Source organism: Haliotis cracherodii, unplaced genomic scaffold (assembly GCF_022045235.1).
Source record: "Haliotis cracherodii isolate W230 unplaced genomic scaffold, xgHalCrac1.p SCAF_8, whole genome shotgun sequence".
Taxonomy (NCBI): domain Eukaryota; kingdom Metazoa; phylum Mollusca; class Gastropoda; order Lepetellida; family Haliotidae; genus Haliotis; species Haliotis cracherodii.
Window position 1 is genome coordinate 5,283,134 of NW_027266341.1, and position 24,988 is coordinate 5,308,121.

The 24,988-nt window shown below is 40.6% G+C and overlaps 1 protein-coding gene across 1 annotated transcript; it reads left to right on the top strand.

The window, feature by feature from the left end:
* The first annotated feature begins 1,584 nt into the window (after window positions 1-1,584).
* Window positions 1,585-24,759, top strand: LOC139450318 (uncharacterized). The gene is made up of 7 exons (XM_071231999.1): window positions 1,585-1,641; window positions 3,197-3,247; window positions 11,812-11,995; window positions 12,051-12,124; window positions 12,159-12,356; window positions 20,503-20,571; window positions 24,622-24,759. Exons 1-7 carry the CDS (start codon window positions 1,585-1,587, stop codon window positions 24,757-24,759), a joined length of 771 nt encoding a protein of 256 aa, XP_071088100.1.
* The last annotated feature ends 229 nt before the right edge of the window (window positions 24,760-24,988 follow it).

Genomic DNA, 24,988 nt, shown 5'->3' on the forward strand with positions numbered 1-24,988 from the left:
ATAGTGTTTTTGTATTACAAAGGAGATATGGGTTATTTGGAATTCTGTTTCTCCGGGATATGATTCAGTTTTGTTGATAATCAAATTGGGAACCAATTAATCTCTCTCTATTCCGGACACAAGATATTCCGGATATAAGATAAACGAGTCTTCTAAAGCCGTGTATCAAATTACACTACTCCGTGCTTTGAATTGTACGTTAGCTGATAAGGAGGGCGACTTCAGTGATAGAGAACGACCACAGGTATATGACACGAGTCATTATACGCTTTGTTGAGGTTGTACAATTATCAGTAACATCACACGGTTTGTAGATGTTAAGACAAATATTAACTTGGAGTAACATTATCATCACACTATGATGTTTGTGGTCATTTTGAGTAACACAATAAAGCAGCCCCCCGATGACTGTGTTGAAATTATCCATTTTGAGTAATCCGTTAATCTCCTGTGAATTGTGTAATAAGTATCCATTTTGAATAACATAATCCATTTATCTCCTGTAACTTGTTTTAAAGCATTAAACTCCTGGGCTTTTTGTTAAAAAATCTTCATGGTTAGGAAATGTCCATTATATACCAATGATATTGTCTTGAACTGTATGATATGCATTAATTAATATAAACAATAACACTTTTATGATTTTATTACACTTTCTTTATAATACTACTATACAGAGCAAGGAGAGGCTTCTCTGTTGTCTTTGAAAGTGGATACTACGTGTATTCTCAGGACATATGCCTCGATGTTCCACAAGCAGGACTGTGGGGTAAATAAGAGCCACAAAACCCTGTCCATAATCAGAAGAAATCGGAACTGAAACCAGAGTCAAGCCTACATCTGGGAATCACTATTAAATAGTGATGACATCAGGGAAGAGGTGATCAATTTAATCAACAAAAAAACCCTGCAGGATGAACTTTTCCCATAATTTGTTATTTGTTTTGTCAGCTATTCTAGCCAACGAAATGTACACCAGATTAAACTATAGAGAATGGCCTATGACGATGCTATACACCGTGTTAAATTAATATTATAACACGAGCATTTAAAAGTTCTATTGTCAAATTTCTTAAAGATTCTAAAACTGCCTTAAAATGGATATCAGTGTAAACACCTAAAACGGTCTTGAAATGTTTTTCACGCGATAAATGTTTTTTGCCATTAATGGTAGGATATGTACATACATGCAGTGCACCTTTATGTTAAAATGTTTGTCATGACAAATAGAAAACTATTCAAATAACACCACGTGCTGTGAAATCCCCTTATTCCGGAACCCCGATTTACCGCCTAAATGTGATTAAAGGGATATCAAGTAACCACAAATCATTAATGCAGAAAGTGATCAATCCAGATCGTAATTTTATCATTATTATTATATATCATTCTTCTTCTCGTTCTTTTACTGAACATTTTTATCATCTGTAATATAATAATCTTGTATAAAGAGTGTAAGTGTTGAAGCAGGGGTGCCTTACGGAGATATGGTAACATGGAACCTTAAACCGTGAAAGAAAGTGTGCGTCTTTATCATTTTTAAATATTCATAACTAATAACGTTTAACAGCAGGCAATATAAAAATGGCGTCAGGTGTGGAGAGGATAAAGGTCAAGGACGTTTCGTATTGTGACCTCTCAGTGAGAGTGCAAACATAAGTCATAACTCGCGCGAGATGTCAACGCGATATTAAACCTCAACAGGGCTTCGGTCACTTAGAACAAACGCCCGTATACTGGAAAGGCGTGGAGTCTTAATATAAATTCCCAAAATATTGAGTCATGTCATTGTGCTTATGTCTTCAAGAACTTCTTAAGACTATCAGTGTCATACATACTAACACTACAGACAGAATGTATATAGAGAGTTAAATCTTTTTACCGCATTTAAGTTTGTGAATGTGGTATATTCTTGCGTCGTATTTCTGACGAGACAGACTTTGGAATAATAAATACCAGAATATATAGTTTGTATCCATACAAGTTTCACACAAAGGCACTTTTTTAAAGGAATGTTGACCTTATCAAAAATAATCATATCTCGCAGTTATGCATTCCGATATTTTGTCGATCCCGGCACCTCCTCACGTGACATGGCGCCCGACCGGAAGTTAAATCTTAAGTGATTGAGTGTGTGTTAGAGAGTTCTGTGATTGACAGCTGAGTACACGGCGCAAGTTTAGGACTAGCTGGCCGCTATCTTTATATTAGATGGTCTTCAAATCTCAAGTGAGGCGCGAGACCAGTGAGACAAACTCCACACACATCCTGTGCATTGAAAGGCCAAAGGTCACCAGCCCTTTCATGACATACAGTGGGGATCGGACAAACGGGAAACCCGACGACAGGATCGGATGTGCGGGAGCGAGCACAATTCACGTGGTCCTCGGCATTATAAACTTCCCACGAGCCTGGCATACGTTATTATCATCTGAATGACCCGAATGCATAACACAGATTTATTTGTAGTAAAGCTCGACTGCCATGGAGAGAAGAATGTCTCGACGATTTGATATGTGTACAAGTGTCTCTCCAGAGCTTCGATACTTGACTTTCGGACTTCCTAATCTGATTGGATCAGCTTGGATGAATTATTACCGCTTTGCGTTGTAGAGGAGCCTTTATATTGTCTGACGAGCGCAAGCTGGGCGATGTATCCGTTTCCGACACTGTATTGTAACGCCAAGGAGACACCCATGCATGCCGAATGTCTTTGAAATATTTGCAAAGTACGCTCATTTACTGCAGAAGATATACTTTTGAATCGCGATGTGTGGTAGACGCATCCATTTGATTAGAAGTTAATTAAGTAAGAAATGTAGGTTTTGAGCCAGTTGATTCCCATGATATATGAATAATTGTAAACATCACCTGCTCGCTCAGAAACCCGCATTCGCTTATCATTCAAGGGAGATAATTTGTCGTCTGCTATAATTCACGACACGTCCTACTATCTGGCACACAAGGCCAGGACCTGTCTTACTGAAATAGGTCAGTGTTGCTCGATATGATATTTAGATGTTGAATAATTTCAATTACAAGTCTTTGTTTTATGGGTCATGCGTGATTCACAATTGACTAGGGCAGATTACACAGGCAGATTACACACGCATTACCTCCTTACTGTGATTGTCCTTGGTCAGGAAAAACATTTCGTCTAAATTATGCCAGGTCAGGAAAAATTGTTCGTTCACAGTTCCAGTCACGATATGTGCGCTACCTGGTGACAGCTGAGATGAACACAAGAGTGAGTGAGTTGTGTTTTACCCGCTTTGAACAGTATTTTAATTATATCACTGCATAACGGGTTGGCGTTGGAAGAAAGCCAAAGTGACTACATGTTCGGGTACACGGGTATAGTGATAACAAATCAAACATCACAACTGGAAATCTGGGATTGGAACAACGATCAGCGGATCCTGGCACCCGTGAGGTCAAGGGACGCTACTCTGCATAGTCAGACTGCTGTGGCACCCGTCCTGTACTGATAACAAAGATGACGTTGTTATCTTGAAGCCCCCTGAATGTAGGGATGCTCATTGGGTATGAGTTACCCAGCTGGCTGACTACTGGTCATACTGTCAACACAACTATTTGTCTGTATGACAAAGCTGTCATACAGCTGACAGAGGCTTCCACAAACATTTAGTCACTTTCACTGGATTCTTAAAAAAACCCGCACAACCACAGACACTAACGTGAGAGGACTGACGCACATCATCTCCAACCTGCTTTTACCGTGTTCGTAAAAAATCCTTAAACTGAACTTTTTTAAACAATCGTAGTTTTGTCTTTTACATCCAGGGAAACCGACTCAACACTGTTCCGGCCGTTGTGGTACGTCTTGTCTTAGGCGTTCCACTAAACTTTGAATACAATAAAACATAAAAGTAAAAATCCCCTAAACCTTCATCTATACAACCTGGGAGGCGTTATACATCGCTGACTCCAAACTTGGTGACGTCTGGGGGACATCGAACCGGCCACGTGCTGCGTGCGTCACACACCTGGAAGGTGATCAGTGACCATGCAGTCTTTGTAGTTCCTGTTGGGGGGTGGTCACGCAAGGTAAGTGGAGCGTGCCACCCTGGGGGGAGATCAGTCGCCTGGAACTCACGCAGCGGGGGTGGGGGGAGTCCTGGTAAGTCTTGTGATAAACTGGTACATGGGATATATGAACATGAAATACAGAAGAGATATATGGACATGAGATACAGAGACATACGAACATATGAGATATAGAAGTAGAGATATATGAACATGAGATACAGAGACATGAACTTGGTATATAGAGGGAGATATATGTGAACACGAGATATAGAAGGAGAGATATATGAACATGAGATACAGGAGAGATACATGAACATGAGATATAGAAGAAGAGATATATGAACATGAGATATAGAAGGAGAGATATATGAACATGAGATATAGAAGGAGAGATATATGAACACGAGTATAGAAGGAGAGATATATGAACATGAGATTCAGAGACATGAACTTGGTATATAGAGGGAGATATATATGAACACGAGATATAGAAGGAGAGATATATGAACATGAGATACAGGAGAGATACATGAACATGAGATATAGAAGGAGAGATATATGAACATGATATATAGGAGAGATATATGAACATGAGATATAGAAGGAGAGATATATGAACATGAGATATAGAAGGAGAGATATATGAACATGAGATACAGGAGAGATACATGAACATGAGATATAGAGGGAGGGATTTATGAACATGAGATATAGAAGGAGAGATATATGGACATGGAATATAGGAGATATATATGAACATGAGATATAGAAGGAGAGATATGTGAACATGAGATATAGAAGGAGAGATATATGAACATGATAAATAGAAGGAGATATATATGAACATGATATATAGAAGGAGAGATATATGAACATGAGATATAGAAGGAGATATATATGAACATGATATATAGAAGGAGATATATATGAACATGATATATAGAAGGAGAGATATATGAACATGAGATATAGAAGGAGATATATATGAACATGAGATATAGAAGGATATATATATGAACATGAGATACAGGAGAGATACATGAACATGAGATATAGAAGGAGAGATATATGAACATGATATATAGGAGAGATATATGAACATGAGATATAGAAGGAGAGATATATGAACATGAGATATAGAAGGAGAGATATATGAACATGAGATACAGGAGAGATACATGAACATGAGATATAGAGGGAGGGATTTATGAACATGAGATATAGAAGGAGAGATATATGGACATGGAATATAGGAGATATATATGAACATGAGATATAGAAGGAGAGATATGTGAACATGAGATATAGAAGGAGAGATATATGAACATGATATATAGAAGGAGATATATATGAACATGATATATAGAAGGAGAGATATATGAACATGAGATATAGAAGGAGATATATATGAACATGAGATATAGAAGGATATATATATGAACACGAGATATAGAAGGAGAGATATATGAACATGATATGTAGGAGAGATGTATGAACATGAGATATAGAAGGAGAGATTTATGAACATGAGATATAGAAGCAGAGATATATGAACATGAGATATATAAGGGGAGATTGATGAACATGAGATATAGAAGGTGAGATATATGAACATGAGATATAGAAGAAGAGATATATGAACATGAGATATAGAAGGAGAGATTAATGAACATGAGATATAGAAGGAGAGATATATGAACACGAGATACTGAAGGAGAGATATATGAATATGAGATACTGAAGGAGAGATATATGAACATGAGATATAGAAGGAGAGATATATGAACATGAGATACATAGACATGAACATGAGATATAGAAGGAGAGATATATGAACATGAGATATAGAAGGAGAGATATATGAACATGAGATATACAAGGAGACATATATGAACATGATATATAGAAGTAGAGATTTATGAACATGAGATATAGAAGGAGATATATATGAACATGAGATATAGAAGTAGACATATATGAACATGAGACACAGGAGAGATATATGAACATGAGATATAGAAGGAGATATATATGAACATTAGATATAGAAGGAGAGATATATGAACAGGAGATACAGGAGAGATACATGAACACGAGATATAGAGGGAGGGATTTATGAACATGAGATATAGAAGGAGAGATATATGGACATGGAATATAGGAGAGATATATGAACATGAGATATAGAAGGAGAAATATATGAACATGAGATATAGAAGGAGAGATATATGAACAGGAGATACAGGAGAGATACATGAACACGAGACATAGAGGGAGGGATTTATGAACATGAGATATAGAAGGAGAGATATATGGACATGGAATATAGGAGATATATAAGAACATGAGATATAGAAGGAGAGATATATGAACATGAGATATAGAAGGAGATATATAAGAACATGAGATATAGAAGGAGATATATATGAACATGAGATATAGAAGGAGAGATATATGAACAGGAGATATGGGAGAGCTATGGAGACTCGAGATATGAGATAGACATACAACCATTATATACAGAACGAGAGATAGATGAACAAACGGAACATAAAGAGAAAAATGTAGTAGGGGAGAATGCAAGCAATGCAAGCAAGAGAAAGCGAGCAAAAGGCGGTAGCAACAGACACGATAAAGTCACCTTTTGCAATGGCCTAACTGTCATCCTGAATATGAAAATGATATATTTCAATATACACCTAAATACAGACACGGTTAATGTCCGGATGCAGGTAGTTTTATTTAGTCGGGTTAATTTCAAATTAAACTGTCAGATTATATGGCGTCAACTTGGCATCTCGAACCGAAGTCTGCCCTGACTATATTATCACTCCGAGGCTTTTTATCGTATATTTTGAAACTTGAAGACAAAATAGCCCTGTAGACGAAAGCTATCTGAAAAATGTGAATGTTACGGATATAAAGTCGAACATTGCCACTAGTGTTTTTCTGAAATGGGCCTCGCAAACACCAAGGGAATAAAACCCATTTTCCAAGAGCGATATAATCTTTAAATGCCAGACGCCAAGGTTTTGCTGTTTTGACCAATAAGTCACCGCACTGAGGGACACTAATTTTGTCGTGTAGAATCTCAGTAGTGTGAAGAATTTTCCAAGCTAGTTCTCTCGTTGAACCCTGTAAAGTCCGCCGTCACTTGCCGCCGACAATTGACCCCAAGGATTGAGTGCAAAACTATTTTCATTTATCATCACTGAATATTACAAGTGTATTTTTGTGTAAGTTGTTGTATAGTGTATGCATACCTGTATGTAGATACACCACAGTGTATGCATGTCTGTATGAAGATACACCATAGTGTATGCATGTCTGTATGAAGATACACCATAGTGTATGCATGTGTGGATGTAGATACACCATAGTGTATGCATGTGTGATGTAGATACACCACAGTGTATGCATGTGTGGATGTAGATACACCATAGTGTATGCATGTGTGATGTAGATACACCATAGTGTATGCATGTGTGGATGTAGATACACCATAGTGTATGCATGTCTGTATGTAGATACACCATAGTGTATGCATGTCTGTATGTAGATACACCATAGTGTATGCATGTCTGTATGTAAATACACCACAGTGTAAAAATCCCTGTATGTAGATACACCACAGTGTTTGCATGTCTGTATGTAAATACACCATAGTGTATGCATGTCTGTATGTAGATACATCATAGTGCATGCATGTCTGTATGTAGATACACCATAGTGCATGCATGTCTAGATACACGTGTCCGTCCTCACTCATATTCTATGCACGTGTACGTCCTTACTCATGTTCTAACAACTTGTCCGTCCACACACATGTTCTCTACACATGTCCGGCCACACACGTGTTCTATGCACGTGCCCGTCCACACTCATGTTCTATGCACGTGCCCGTCCACACTCATGATCTATGCGCGTGCCCGTCCACACTCATGTTCTATGCACGTGCCCGTCCACACTCATGTTCTATGCACGTGCCCGTCCACACTCATGTTCTATGCGCGTGTCCGTCCACACTCATGTTCTGTGCACATGTCCGTCCACACTCATGTTCTATGCACGTGTCCGTCCACACTCATGTTCTGTGCACATGTCCGTCCACACTCATGTTCTATGCACGTGCCCGTCCACACTCATGTTCTATGCACGTTTCCATCCACACTCATGTTCTATGCACGTTTCTGTCCACACTCATGTTCTATGCACGTGCCCGTCCACACTCATGTTCTATGCGCCTGTCCGTCCACACTCATGTTCTGTGCACGTGTCCGTCCACACACATGTTCTATGCACGTTTCCATCCACACTCATGTTCTATGCACGTTTCCGTCCACACTCATGTTCTGTGCACGTGTCCGTCCACACTCATGTTCTATGTACGTGTCCGTCCACACTCATGTTCTATGTGCGTGTCCGTCCACACACGTGTTCTATAAGCCTCCCCCGTCCCTCCCCCACATATTATATGCGATTCTCCATCCATGTTCTATACGCTTTTCCGCCCAGACGCCGAACTGCTCACACCTACCTATCCCCGCCCCTCCAGCGGACTATCACACACCATCAGGCTTTACATCAGACATGTCAGAAGTAACTAAACTAACAAACCGTGGACTAATTCTGATGGCTACAACAAATCTGCATGTACGTTAGCTCCTCTGCTCTGACTCGGCTCTAGCCGCTGCATCCAGCAGGGAATTATTGATCTGGTCTGCCTGCGTGACAAACTGACGCCATCGATAGAGGAGACAGAAACCTGATGGTAACAGAGGAAGCCTAGTGCCCTACTGCAGAGTCAGAACCAGACAACATCCTTCACGGCAAGGAAGTGTGTATTTTGGTTGGTATTCAATATCATCGTATAATGAAACGGAAACCATATCTTGCCACAGTCCACACAGAGACAACCTGATTTCAGCCAAACCTCGCCATAACGCTTATATAAATCAGAATTCCATATGACAACCACTATGTTAGCAAGATATATTTTTCATCCGTTCTGAAAACAAATGCGACTTGTTGTGAGGGCAGTTCACGTCATGGCACTGTACTTATTATCCGAAAATATTCATTAGCTGTGATACCGTCCACGCCGAAATCAATTACTGGACGACTTTGGTAAATGCCAAATAAATTATCTGACTTCATATTTGATGGAGTCGCAGGAAGCCACAAGCACGTTATCCATAGCACGAGGACAAAATAAGGCAGTGGATATATGTTATAAGAAAGCCAAGACTCGGACTGAAGCATATAAGATGGTCATATATTCAAATGGACTCTGTCGGCGTTGAGGTTGTATCAGCTGAGGTTCATGCGGACACGCCCTCTCGTGTCTTGAAATAAGGCGACAGAGATACACATATGTTCCTGGAAACGCACCAGTTAATTTACCAGGTTTGAATAAAGGAGAATCCTTCTATGAAGTATTAACACAAAGGACATTCCGCTTCAACTATCTGTCATGCATGGTGTCCCTGCTTAGTGTCCCATATATATACATCTATATAACGCACTGAGCTCGTCGTATAGTGTGAACTTGTATTACACACTGAGCTCGTCGTATAGTGTGAACTTGTATTACACACTGAGCTCGTCGTATAGTGTGAACTTGTATTACACACTGAGCTAGTCGTATAGTGTGAACTTGTATTACACACTGAGCTAGTCGTATGATGGGTTTTTGTATTACACACTGAGCTAGTCGTATGATGTGAACTTGTATTACACACTGAGCTCATCGTATGATGTGAACTTGTATTACACACTGAGCTAGTCGTATGATGTGAACTTGTATTACACACTGAGCTCGTCGTATGATGGGTTCTTGTATTACACACTGAGCTAGTCGTATGATGGGTTCTTGTATTACACACTGAGCTAGTCGTATGATGGGTTCTTGTATTACACACTGAGCTAGTCGTATGATGTGAACTTGTATTACACACTGAGCTCGTCGTATGATGGGTTCTTGTATTACACACTGAGCTAGTCGTATGATGGGTTCTTGTATTACACACTGAGCTAGTCGTATGATGGGTTTTTGTATTACACACTGAGCTAGTCGTATGATGTGAACTTGTATTACACACTGAGCTAGTCGTATGATGGGTTCATGTATTACGCACTTAGCTCGTCGTATGATGTGAACTTGTATTACACACTGAACTAGTCGTATGATGGGTTCATGTATTACGCACTTAGCTCGTCCTATGATGTGAACTTGTATTACACACTGAGCTAGTCGTATGATGTGAACTTGTATATTAGGCACTGAGCTAGTCGTAGGTCTGAACCTGTATTACACACTGAGCTAGTCTTATAGTGTGAACCTGTACTAGGCACTTATCAAGTCGTATGATGTGAACTTGTATTACACACTGAACTAGCCGTATGATATTACACAGTGAGTTAGTTGTATGAACCGACATGACACTTTGCACTAGACGGAGTGAGCGAGCCAACCAAGGTAAGTAAAAAAATCGTGTGCTCACATAGAAAATAGTGCAAAATATTAATGTTCACGCAATATATTCAAATATAATCTCCTTTGACCTCAAAACACTGGGTCCAGTGATGCTCCAGCAGCCTTGTTTTCCTGCCCTATAGACGTCGTCATCCCATACAGAACTATGCTGGCAGGTGTGATTTTAGTTGAGGGCAGAGATAAAAGTCAGAGGGTGGTAGATCAGGAGAGCATGGGGGCAGGGGGAAGATTCAAAACGACTAGCCCACCTGAACGAACCTTCCTCCACGTTTTTCCTTTCATTTCTCGTTGCACATTGTCAATCATGATCATGCCCTTAATGTCCCAGAAAACCGAAGCCATGACTTTGCCTACTGAGGCCACCCCGCTTGTACTAGATGCCAATGATTCTACAGTTTTCTCTGAAGTCAGGACTCGGGGTCAAAGTGATGGATTCAGGTCTCATCCTGCATCACTGTTCGCGTCCAACACGTTTCAGAAGGGGTCCGCGTTTCATCTGCTGTCACACATTCTGGGAAGCTATGATGCGGATAACAGTTGTAAGTTGAGATAGACTCTACTGACCCACAACTGATCCCGGAGTGTAAGCGATATGCTGAATAGTAATACGTCGGGCAGCCAGAACCATGCGATGGACAGCAGGTCTCCACACTTCAGGTGCGACATGACGACCAGACCTCGGTAATCGTCGGTGATCCTTCCGCCTCGCTTATTCAGCAGCCCATGCGACAGTTCAATATGAAGGGCAGTTGTCACCTCCAAGCGTACTGTTCACATCTCCGTGCATCACCCTTTTGACATGACCTTTTATACAGGTACTTAATCACAGCCCGTTTCTCAGTTTTCTTCATTAAACCCATATCACACACTGAACTAGTCGTCACATGTAAACCACACCACACACTGAACATGTCGCCACATGTAAACCACATTATACACTTACCTAGTAGCCACATGTAAACCACATTATACACTGAACTAGTCGTCAGATGTAAACCACATTATACATTGAACCAGTCGTCAGATGTAAACCACATTATACACTGAACCAGTCGTCAGATGTAAACCACATTATACACTGAACTAGTCGTCACATGTAAACCACATTATACATTGAACCAGTCGTCACATGTAAACCACATTATACAATGGACCAGTCGTCACATGTAAACCACATTATACACTGAACTAGTCGTCACGATCCAGCCTGAACGCATATTACACACCAGCTAGTCGTACTCAGTGAACCTATATTACACACAAAGCTAGTCGTAGTCTGTGAACATATATTACACACCGGACTAGTTGTACTCAGTGAACGTTTATTACACACCAGACTAGTTGTACTCAGTGAAGCTATATCACACACCGGACTAATTGTACCCAGTGAACCTATATCACACACCGGACTAGTTGTACTGTGTGAACGTATATTACACACCGGACTAGGTGTACTGTGTGAACCTATATTACACACCAGACTAGTTGTATTGTGTGAACCTAGTTGTACTGTGTGAACGTATATTACACACCGGACTAGTTGTACTGTGTGAACCTATATTATACACTGGGCTAGTCGTACTCAGCGAACCTATATTACACACCGGACTAGTTGTACTGTGTGAACCTAGTTGTAATCAGTGAACCTATATTACACACCGGGCTAGTTGCACTCAGTGAACCTATATTACACACCGGACTAGTTGTACTGTGTGAACCTATATTACACACCGGACTACTTGTACTCAGTGAACCTATATTACACACCAGACTAGTTGTACTGTGTGAACATATGTCAGACACTGAGCTTGTAATGTGTGAAATTTAATGACTTACTGTCTGTCATATTGTGTGAATCTCTATTGTGAAGGTCTTTGAACGTTTTTGAGCGTTTGTGTGTACCTGTGTGGCGAAGACTGTAGAGAATATACATAGAAACAACGAGGAATATGAAGCATTATCCCCAGTACCATTCACTCGAGTGATCCTGTGCTGGGTATGAGATAGGGTATGTCTCCAGGATACGCGTTCACGCGTTATAGCGAAATTGGCAGAGTGTAATGAACGGAACTGGAACATCCAAGACTGCATAGTAAACGAGGGCGATGCGGTGATGTATCACAGCATTCACTGCCGATGAAGATGTGGCATACCAAGGATTCACGCAATAACAAGGATGGATGTGTTTAATGCTTGAATATATTTCAACCAGGGTTTAAAAACGAAAGACTCAACACATTATAACGAGGAACTTAATATCGAGTTATTATTCGCGTTATAACGAGGGAGTCTATTTGGTATACGCTCGGGCCCTTCATTCATCCGCTTTTCTCTGATACGAGAGTTGGGGAAAAATAACTGTTGGATAAAGGTTCCAGTTTCGGTTGCCATAGTAACCCACTCCTCAGTGAGCGAGTATTTTTAGAATGCTCCTCCGCTTCCAAACAAACTGTTTGGGGAAGATTCCATGAGTTGATCGAGGTATTATTGTAACACGGAATATTGTTATATTTTTTTCTAAATTTATGCAAAAACTTTGAATTTCCGTTAAGCACAACATACCATGATACCATCATCCCACGTGTTCAAGGCATTTTGAACATATTTCCAGAAAGGATAAATTCCTAGTCATTCATGTATTTGATTAATCTGGCGTCGCAGAGTTGCATTGAACTTGCACCATGGTAGGCGGGTTAGTTTTTGGCAATTTTCAAATGGCTAGACACATGGATAGCATTACTGAAGTTTTGTCAAATAAGCGTCCTTTTCTGAGTGATTCTGGATTTCAAAAACAGTTATCCACTCAAATAAAACACGCACTAATAGTTTTATTTTTGCATATGGTTAAACCATTTAAATATGTTTACGTTCGAATATCATGTAACAAACAGAAAATGGTGGATCATAAAACTCCTAGATGAATTTACGGAGTACGAATTCCACCCAACAGCCTAAACTGTGACAAGCTGTAAGTAAAGCTATTAACACATAGATATGTAAACAACATCGGCCGTCCCTCTAGAGGGGGTCTCGTGGGTTAAACCACCTGCACGATTTACATAATACAGTGAGTGAGTGAGTGAGTGAGTGAGTGAGTGAGTGAGTGAGTGTTGTAATCTCCGCTTTGAACAGTTTTCCGGTTATTTGACGGCGTGTAAGCGTCAGCCTACAGGAGGATGTAAACTCGAGGTGATGCAGGTTGATCAGTGTCGTGAAACCCACGATCATAGATACGCTGCCAACATACCTAGTAACATAATCAGGGCGTATCTGAAATTCGAACCCACGATCATGATAGGTTTCTTGCACGCTTAAGGACGCACCCCTGCTCGGCGAGTTACAGCGCCTGAAAAGACTGGGCCACCCGTGCCCCCTCAGACAAAACATAGAATCTTTATCAAATGACATTTCAAATATTATCTTAAATAATATACATTTACATATATACATGTACTCGATATGACCATGGTAAGGATTTAGTGTTGTAAGCAAATTAAATTGTGGAAATTATACGCTGTATATATTCCCCACTCCTGGGCTCTTTAAACAGTTACACCACTGAGCGCAAATTAACGCAGGTCGTCACCACTTACTATCTTGGCTTTACTGAGTGCAGTACTGCGGCATCCACTGGACAACCTCTTCTGCCTTTACCAGTGAAATCGTGTTGATATCAATGAATGCATTAATCAGCGATCTTTTTTTTGCTCTGTGGTTTCATTTCAATATGGCTGCCATTGCTGCCATGTTGAAAGCAGATCGCAATTTCTGAACAAGCATGCACACTTTCTGTTGCATCTTGAAGTGGTGCCCGAAACCTGTACTTACATCTCTGTGTTTTTAAAAACATAACATGTATAAACATTTAATATAGCAACGAGCCCATAGAATATCTTCATTATCATACCTGGCCCTGAAGAAATCTAGACTTGAAGAAATTGTAGACTTGTAGTTTTCGGATATTTTTGTATCAGTGTCTGTATGGGACCTCAGACGCTGCTGTGTCTGTCATTTATGAAAAGGAGCCAAGATGTGTAAGTATGTCTACTCACTGCTGACATATTCCATGCAACAAACACAGCAAACCTCACGTAGGTGGCTCAACGCTGACGTCAGAAAGCCGACGGACGGACAAGGTTCCATGGCGTATTAAAGCTAACACGATACTTTCGTGAACTGAACATTTATTCCTCAAACTTACGTTTCAGTAATGCATTGAAATTGTCTCCTTCTCATTTATTTGACTAACGAGTGACGCTCGTGCGATTATGTTGCGCATGGAGTCAATGGAGAGACAGCCGTGTGCGAAAAGACCTGATTAAAAAACATATCGGAAAGAGGGTGGGTAGGGTATTACGTCGGTTTCATCCTTATTCAAGTACCGCTACTCCACAACGTGCGAAGGCTTATTCTGGTTTCCCCTGCCGTGATATTGCTGGAATTTGGTAAATGCGGCGAAACACAATACTGACTACCTCACTTACTTGCCGCGACAGCCTCAATGATGTATATGTGTTTTGAACCTACGACTATACTGATAAGAATGAAACGAAAGATATTCAAGAATTAGCACGGCGTGGAAACAATTGGCTTCATCATTGGGTTCGAACCCGTGGTGAGCAAACACTTTAACCAGGCTGCCCCTGTAAGACGGTGACACACCATACTCTCAGAACTTGTGGGTTGATTTAATTACAGATACAGATACAGGACTTGGGTGCCGATTCTCAAACCCTTGTTCTAAAAGGCGGAACTTTCGAGTAGATATAATCATTGTTTCAAAGTATCATAAAATATTTGCTAAGTCGTCATTAACACGCGCGGTATTTGAGAAGGGTGACTATCATTTCATTCTGATATCAAGCATTGGTCGTGTGCAAGGCTGGGTTTGTGTGTGAGTTGATATGACATACCACCATTACGTTCTGATATCAAGCAATGGTCGTGTGCAAGGCTGGGTTTGTGATCAAGCAATGGTCGTGTGCAAGGCTGGGTTTGTGTGTGAGTTGATATGACATACCACCATTACGTTCTAATATCAAGCAATGGTCGTGTGCAAGGCTGGGTTTGTGTGTGAGTTGATATGACATACCACCATTACGTTCTGCTATCAAACATTGGTCGTGTGCAAGGCTGGGTTTGTGTGGGAGATTATATGACTAGGCATGACGCAATTGCCGGAACTATATTTAATTCAGGGTTGACAATTCTATACGGCGCAGAGGAACAGGTGAACACAGGTGAACCTGTCCATGACAAGTACCCTCGTCAGACATTGGAGCATGTGTATGAAGTATGAGAACACTACTTAGGATATATTGACAAAATGACACACAGTCGGTGTATTTGAGGTTCAAAAGGGGGGTTAAAAAAACATAAATACCTGTCACGTTTTATGTACAATTACCACCCTTTAAATAAATAATATTTATTTTTGAAAATTCAAGTTCTATGAGCAAAAGTAGACAATAAATATATGTAGTTATTTCTTATAATAAATATATCGACATACGTGCTTACCGTTAAAAGAGATGTGAATACATACAAACTTATGTTGTATGATACAAGGGACGGAAATCATTTATATCTTTCATTATATAGACCCCCTCCTCTAGATCCTCCTAAGAGCGGACAGGTGGTTTAAGCGGTGAGTCATTCAGCATTGGTGGAGATCGTCCAGTCAGAGGCACACTAGCTTGCAATACGCGATATAGCGCCAGAACACTAGATGGGGAACCATCACCACCATCTTGCCTGGTGACGGAAGTGTTTACCGTGTTGAGATTGAGCAGTGATATGTAAGGGTGCTTACTGATCATCAGTGTGTTATATCGGCATGTCTGTATGTCTGTCTGTCTTGGCTCGTGGAAGGGGTTAGCTGTCATCCCACTGGGGTAGTCTATAGTACAGCTTGTGCTGAGTTGACTCCTAGACTAGATTCGTCTCAGTTCGCTTCTTTTTCCGGTCCTATTTTTGTGAACTTCTCCGGTTGTCTGCAAAGTTGGACTTTGCTTCCCGGATGCATGACTTGTGTGTAGGGTGATGGAACGAGTGGTTGATGTATGAAGATAATGCCCTGCATTAACACATAGATCAAGTCACGTATAGTGCAAGACACATTGATCAAGTCACGTATATAGCAAGTGACGTAGATCAAGTCATGTATAGAGCAAGTCACGTAGATCAAGTCACGTATAGAGCAAGACACATAGATCAAGTCATGTATAGAGCAAGTCACGTAGATCAAGTCATGTATAGAGCAAGACACATAGATCAAGTCACGTATAGAGCAAGACACATAGATCGAGTCACGTATAGATCAAGTCACATAGATCAAGTCACGTATAGAGCAAAACACATAGATCAAGTCACGTATAGTGCAAGACAGATAGATCAAGTCACGTATAGAGCAAGACAGATAGATCAAGTCACGTATAGAGCAAGCCACATAGATCAAGTCACGTATAGAGCAAGCCACATAGATCAAGTCACGTATAGAGCAAGACACATAGATCAAGTCACGTATAGAGCAAGACACATAGATCAAGTCATGTACAGAGCAAGCCACATAGTTCAAGTCACGTATAGATCAAGTCCCGGAATACTTACAAGCACGTGACTTGATTTATGTGTCTTGCTCTATACGTGACTTGATCTATGTGTCCGGGTCAAAGGTTCCCAGTCCGCCATGCTTGTCGTAACAGCCGACTATAGAAGACTGAATTTGATTTGTTGGATGTATTTGTTCATGCTGTCAACCATTTGTTTAACTGTCCCAGACTCGATTACTTCGTCCGCCATAGCACAGGTGTACAAAATCAGTCGCTTGCTATTTTGTGAAAGTTTCGACATGGGAATCCGAATGTCTGGGTTCAATAAAAGCTCAGGCTGCCTGGAACTATTGGAGCTACTTGTCAGCTGAACCGTGCCGTTTTCTACAATGAAAATACCGTTAGGCAAAGTTCCTTCAACCTTTCATTATTTGACCTCTGATAAGTCGACTCAGTTGTCGAATTTCAGTTGTCTTGAGCCTATTTTCTTTACCCCAAATGACAAATGCAATTACATAACGGAAAGCATGTGTATTAGTCGAACATATTAATTGTGTCCTTAATCGTCATGAGTGAGTGAGTGAGCATGGTTTTACGCCGCTTTTAGCACTATTCCAGCAATATCACGGCGGAGACACCAGAAATGGGCTTCACACAGTGTACCCATGTGTGGAATCGAACCCGGGTCTTAGGCGTGACGAGCGATCGCTGTAACCACGAGGAAATCCCACCGCTCCTTAATTGTCATGAACAATCATTAACACTTTATTGCTTGATTAACTCGATGTCAATCGCTTGGTGTTCTGAATGACGTTCAGAAACGTTTTTCCCTGAATATCAATCTGCGTTACTTGTGTCACATATATACGTATATATCAATCTGCGTTACTTGTGTCACATATACATATATATCAATCTGCGTTACTTGTGTCACATATATACGTATCTATCAATCTGTGTTACTTGTGTCACATATACATATATATCAATCTGCGTTACTTGTGTCACATATACATATATATCAATCTGAGTTACTTGTGTCACATATACATATATATCAATCTGCGTTACTTGTGTCAGATATATACGTATATATCAATCTGCGTTACTTGTGTCACATATATATGTATATATCAATCTGCGTTACTTGTGTCACATATATACGTATCTATCAATCTGCGTTACTTGTGTCACATTTACATATATATCAACCTGCGTTACTTGTGTCACATTTACATATATATCAATCTGCGTTACTTGTGTCACATATACATATATATCAATCTGCGTTACTTGTGTCACATATACATATATATCAATCTGCGTTACTTGTGTCACATATACATATTTATTACTTGCCCGTGAAGAGATCACCCGTTTAATAAACATACAGTTGTATTACACATTGTGTAATACCAAAACGCGTGCTTATGTACTCTCGGAACACGTTTCACGAAAAATATTGAAAGCTCTCAACATCCCTTGGCTTATTCAACGACATTGCGTGTGGAGATGATAGATCACTGAGAGGAGCTTAAGCACGCTCGATGACCACAGCAACCCTGTTGCTAGGCTGACGTCACATGGCATTGTTTCGCCGAAGGATCTTGCCACAAACTTCCACAAATTACGTCATCGGGTATTGTGACGTGATTGTAAACTTTGAGGTGCAAGGCCCCGTTCCACAAGGCGATCGTGCTGTAGAGCAACGACAGTCGTTGGTCTAAGTTTAAGTATGTGAGTTCCGATAACCTTAACACTACAATAATTTTGTGGAACGGACGCCTGAATTCTAAAGATAGACCGTTGTATGGTATTAAATTCATACGTTTCGACTTTTGACGTGTTTGAAGTATTATTCTGTTAAACTCAATTGTATTATGCCATGGATCGTGTAGGTGTCAGCCTATTCACACTCGACAGTATAATTCTAAAAACGTTTTAAATGGCAAGTAATAAATAAAATACTAAACTCGCTACCCTGTAAAACCAATGTTATGAAACTCGTGAATAGTTGTGGTATCTGACTCGCTTTCGCTCGTCAAATACCACAACTATTCACTCGTTTCATAAAATTGGTATTACAAGGGAGCTCGTTTAGTATTCTATATATATCAATCTGCGTTACTTGTGTCACATATACATATATATATCAATCTGCGTTACTTGTGTCACATATACATATATATCAATCTGCGTGACTTGTGTCATATATACATATATATCAATCTGCGTTACTTGTGTCACATATACATATATATCAATCTGCGTTACTTGTGTCACATATACATATATATCAATCTGCGTGACTTGTGTCATATATATAGAATACTAAACGAGCTCCCTTGTAATACCAATTTTATGAAACGAGTGAATAGTTGTGGTATTTGACGAGCGAAAGCGAGTCAGATACCACAACTATTCACGAGTTTCATAACATTGGTTTTACAGGGTAGCGAGTTTAGTATTTTATTTATTACTTGCCATTTAAAACGTTTTTAGAATTATACTGTCGAGTGTGAATAGGCTGACACCTACACGATCCATGGCATAATACAATTGAGTTTAACAGAATAATACTTCAAACACGTCAAAAGTCGAAACGTATGAATTTAATACCATACAACGGTCTATCTTTAGAATTCAGGCGTCCGTTCCACAAAATTATTGTAGTGTTAAGGTTATCGGAACTCACATACTTAAACTTAGACCAACGACTGTCGTTGCTCTACAGCACGATCGCCTTGTGGAACGGGGCCTTGCACCTCAAAGTTTACAATCACGTCACAATACCCGATGACGTAATTTGTGGAAGTTTGTGGCAAGATCCTTCGGCGAAACAATGCCATGTGACGTCAGCCTAGCAACAGGGTTGCTGTGGTCATCGAGCGTGCTTAAGCCCCTCTCAGTGATCTATCATCTCCACACGCAATGTCGTTGAATAAGCCAAGGGATGTTGAGAGCTTTCAATATTTTTCGTGAAACGTGTTCCGAGAGTACATAAGCACGCGTTTTGGTATTACACAATGTGTAATACAACTGTATGTTTATTAAACGGGTGATCTCTTCACGGGCAAGTAATAAATACATATATATCAGTCTGCGTTACTTGTGTCACATGTACATATATATATCAATCTGCGTTACTTGTATCACATATACATATATATCAATCTGCGTTACTTGTGTCACATATACATATATATCAATCTGCGTTACTTGTGTCACATTTACATAGATATCAATCTGCGTTACTTGTGTCACATATACATATATATCAATCTGCGTTACTTGTATCACATATACATAATATTATATATCAATCTGCGTTACTTGTGTCACATATACATGTATATCAATCTGCGTTACTTGTGTCAAATATACATACATATCAATCTGCGTTACTTGTGTCATATATACATATATATCAGTCTGCGTTACTTGTGTCACATATACATATATATATCAATCTGCGTTACTTGTATCACATATACATATATATCAATCTGCGTTACTTGTGTCACATATACATATATATCAATCTGCGTTACTTGTGTCACATATACATAATGATATATATCAATCTGCGTTACTTGTGTCACATATCCATATATATCAATCTGCGTTACTTGTGTCACATATATACGTAGCTATCAATCTGCGTTACTTGTATCACATATACATATATATCAATCTGCCTTACTTGTGTCACATATACATATATATCAATCTGCGTTACTTGTGTCACATATCCATATATATCAATCTGCGTTACTTGTGTCACATATCCATATATATCAATCTGCGTTACTTGTGTCACATATACATATATATCAATCTGCGTCTCATTTCAGAGTCTAGATGTTAGTCTAGGTCTGGAGCAGGGAAATGGATACATCCACATCACATGACTACAGCCACCGCCTCATCCCTGTTATTTGCCGAGCGGAACGCACTCAGTGACACGCAGGGACGTTCTTCTACCACACTAATTGTATCATTATTAATGCTCTTATCTGTTCTTAGGTGGCCGGATTCTAACCTCGCGTTCAAGAGTTGCTCGAGTCATGACGTCAGAGAGTGGTCGATGACGTCACATATAGATTTGTTGATTGATTTCAAAGAAATAGGGGCAATTACCCGCCCACCAGTCTGAGCCATTGACCAGTGCGGCAAACATCGGTATCTCCTCTCCAATGTAGGGGCCACGTGTAGTGACTGGCGAATCACTGCTCTGATAGCAATGTCATTGGACCATGCGAAAAAGACGCCTTTCCTTCATTTACCCGTATTTTACAATTGTTACAATTTCTGGTGTGAATATCTTCGGAGAGGGCCGTAATTCTTTGTTATAATCGGGGTGGTGTAGTCTTGCGCTAAACTTTTGGGTCGTCACAACAAGGACCCGGGTTCGATTCCCGTAACGTGTATAATGTAGGTGAGTGAGTGAGTGAGTGGGTGGGAGTTTGGTTGATGAGTGGTTGAGTGGTTGAGTGAGTGGTTGAGTGAGTGGTTGAGTGGTTGAGTGAGTGGTTGAGTGGTTGAGTGAGTGAGTGAGTGAGTGAGTGAGTGAGCGATAGTCCAGCAATACCAAACATGGGCTTTACATATTGTGGTCATGTGGGGAACAGGTAGGGCCTTCGGAGAGACGAGCGAACGCTTCAACAACTAGCCTACCCCAGCGACCCCGGTTAGCCCTGCACCTAGGCAAATCTACATCAAACTAACCAAGTCTAGTTTGCTTGATTCCACAGCAGAAGAGGAAAGGTTCTTTCTTAATTTGTTTTTTATTATTTTAAAGACATGTTTTGAGTGACTAAGTGTTACTCTACGTCTCTGTACGCGCGAGGGTATGTACACATGTTAGTTTGTCACGTGCGTGACATCAACAGGTACAAGTGTTGACAACTATAGGGCACGGAGATTTGTCGCGAAGACTTAAATATAGCTACCCTACACAATACTGTACTCTATCTCTCAATGCATATAAACACACACACATACATACACATTTATACTACATGACTTCCCCACGCAGCACAAAGGAAGTCGCCCTACGGTCGCACTTAGAGGCATTTTATTAAACATTCTTTGCCATTCGCTCTAAAAATAGCCCTGAATTATGCACTTGTTAACCTTGTGGTCAAGATCTGTGGCCGATATGAAGAATAGTTACCCCTGGAGAATGCTCGTACGTATGACGAACAAATTGGAATCTACTCGGCAGTCCTGGTTCACTAAGTATAAAGTATTTATTCCACACATACCTACTGGCTTCTGTGGGGTTACTGTTTGTATCCAGAGCATTGCCTTATACGTATTAGACTTGCATAACTCTCTTTGGAAATTAGTATTAATGGAAGTATGACAGTTCATTTAAAAGAAACGTAAAGCTTATTTCGTTCCTATAAAAAAATAACCGGATTGACATGTGCTTTTCTTTCAGCGGAGATTTGGAGCAAGTCTATATGCACACCTTCACTTAGGTGTTGGCGATGGGGTAGTTGTTAAAGCGTTCTCTCGTCACGCCGAAACCGGGGTTCGATTCTCCACAATGCGAAACCATTTCCGGGTCCCGTTGTGATATGACGTTGTTAAAGGTGTGTAAAGTGCCACTGCCTTGAGCGAGTGAGTGAGTGAGTGAGTGAGTGAGTGAGTGAGTGAGTGAATGAATTATGTGACGGCTTGTCAGCTTCATGTGGGAGGAAAGCTCGAACTGATGTCTTGGACGTTTATTCTTTTGGTGAAACCCATGAGCACGGGTATGGTGCTGACAAACCGAGTTACATGATAAAGACGAATATAAGACTCGAACCTACGATCATTATATCAAAGGGACGCAACTGCACACAGCTAATTGCTGTTCCATAGACGCCCACTCACCATTTGAATGAACCTCATTTGAAGACTATTCTGATGTGAAGAAAGCGTTTACAATCATCCAGAGACAGATCTTGGTATCAGGGTGTATGCGAGAGACGTCAAGATGATGTTCCTTATTCGTTATGAACAAAGACAGAGTCTGATGTGGGGGTGAAGATGGCGTTGGGTGGCTGGAGACGTTATTCTCCAGAACGACCTGTCAGTCTGTTGTAGAGAGCGTTTTTGTGTGTCTTCTAAAGCCATAACGTACGTCTATGCCGCAGTTTGTGACTTGCCGGACACGACAAAAACCTGGCTCCTCCTTAGGAAAACTTCTATTCACGTCTATTGATGGCCGGCGACGTTTATTGCCCACCGTGACAATGGCTGACACACTGACACAGCCCTCAGTCCCACTGACAGACAGACAGCGGAGGGACAGTACAGACGCGCGACAGACGAATGACGACACCATGGGAATGATTTTGGTGGGTGACATTTGTTCCTCTGGGTGCTGGCAATAGGTCAGGTCATTCTGTTGTTTCGGGGCCAGGGGGAAGGGGAGAGGTTGGGAGGGTAGAGGAGGCAGTCACCCTCACAACTTGGCACGGATTGAGTGGCGAGGTGACAACTACAGGTATCACGTTGTTACCGAACCCGACAACGTTGGTCCGCTGACGTCACCGCCAAGAATGTGTTATCTATAATGTCACGGGCTGCATATTGTTCATTACATATCCACCTTCTCACACTGTATCGTATTTGTATCGTTCTGTCTACAGAGCTGCACTACTTTCAGCCCAATATCAGTACAGAAAACTACGGTTATAACGAACTCGAAGGGACCACTAACTTTAGTTTGTTATAACCGTAGTTCGTTATAAGCATATATAAAGCATAGCTATAGCAAATAGTGGGGACAAAAAATCGGTTCGTTATATCCGTCAGTTCGTTATAAGCGTGTTCGTTATAAACGTATTTTACTGTATATCTAGAGAACAAGCTGCGACTGACGAAGGGTCCATGGCGGAGGAGGTGAGCTAAGCCCACTGACCCCACAATTCTCTTCAGCGGACAAGGAGGGGTCAATGGTACCCCACCCCACCCCCCATCCACCGCCAAACATTCGCTCCATCCGGGCAAAGAGGGTCTGTTCCCAATCGCATAACTACCATCACAAAACCCAACCGGGGAATAATAACCCGCCGGGTAAAATAAAGTGTACACTTGAAAAATTACAACCATTATCAAAACGTCCCTATTCTGAAAACAGTTGCCGAGGCTCTCCAAACTTAATGTCCAAAACACAACTATGATATTCGTATCAAATACATCAGCATCGAATAACCATTTCTTGTTGTTGAGCCACCATCAAACCTCGGTGTAAACTATATTTTGTCCGGCAGTTTATTTCCACGTAAGGTACACGAATGGGCGTGTAGTTAAGAGTTAATTATGTTTCATATGTGTGTACAGAGCAATGAAGTCTTGACTTACCAACATAACCACCACGCAGCGTATTCGTAAAGCACACGAATAGAAACTCTTCTGAACGAACCAGGAACAGGATTTACAAGTTTCTTACAGTCTGAAATAAATTTGAAATAAAACATTCCCTGAATTCGGTTTCCTTTTAACTCAATTCCTGAGTATCTTTTACAGTTTAATACCCAGATGAAGGCCGACATCGCTGACATGGCTTCCACTATAGAAACATACGGCCTTGATGTCCTCAGCCCGATTCTTGAGGAATTTGGAATAGAAACCACCTGTGTTCTTGAAAGGGGGGTGACCAGTTGAACTTTCAGGGGGTGGCTTACAGAAGGAATTTTAATAAGGAAATTGCCACTGGCATACGACCCCTAAATCTGAACCCACGTTCTAGAAACGAGAAGAGACTTGAGGTTCCCGCCATTTATAGGTCTGGCAAGGGAGCGTCTCAAAACGATGATATTTTTAAAAGGACCACATAACGTATTTACAAATCATCAAGATTATTGGATATACTTATCAATGTACATGCCGGGGC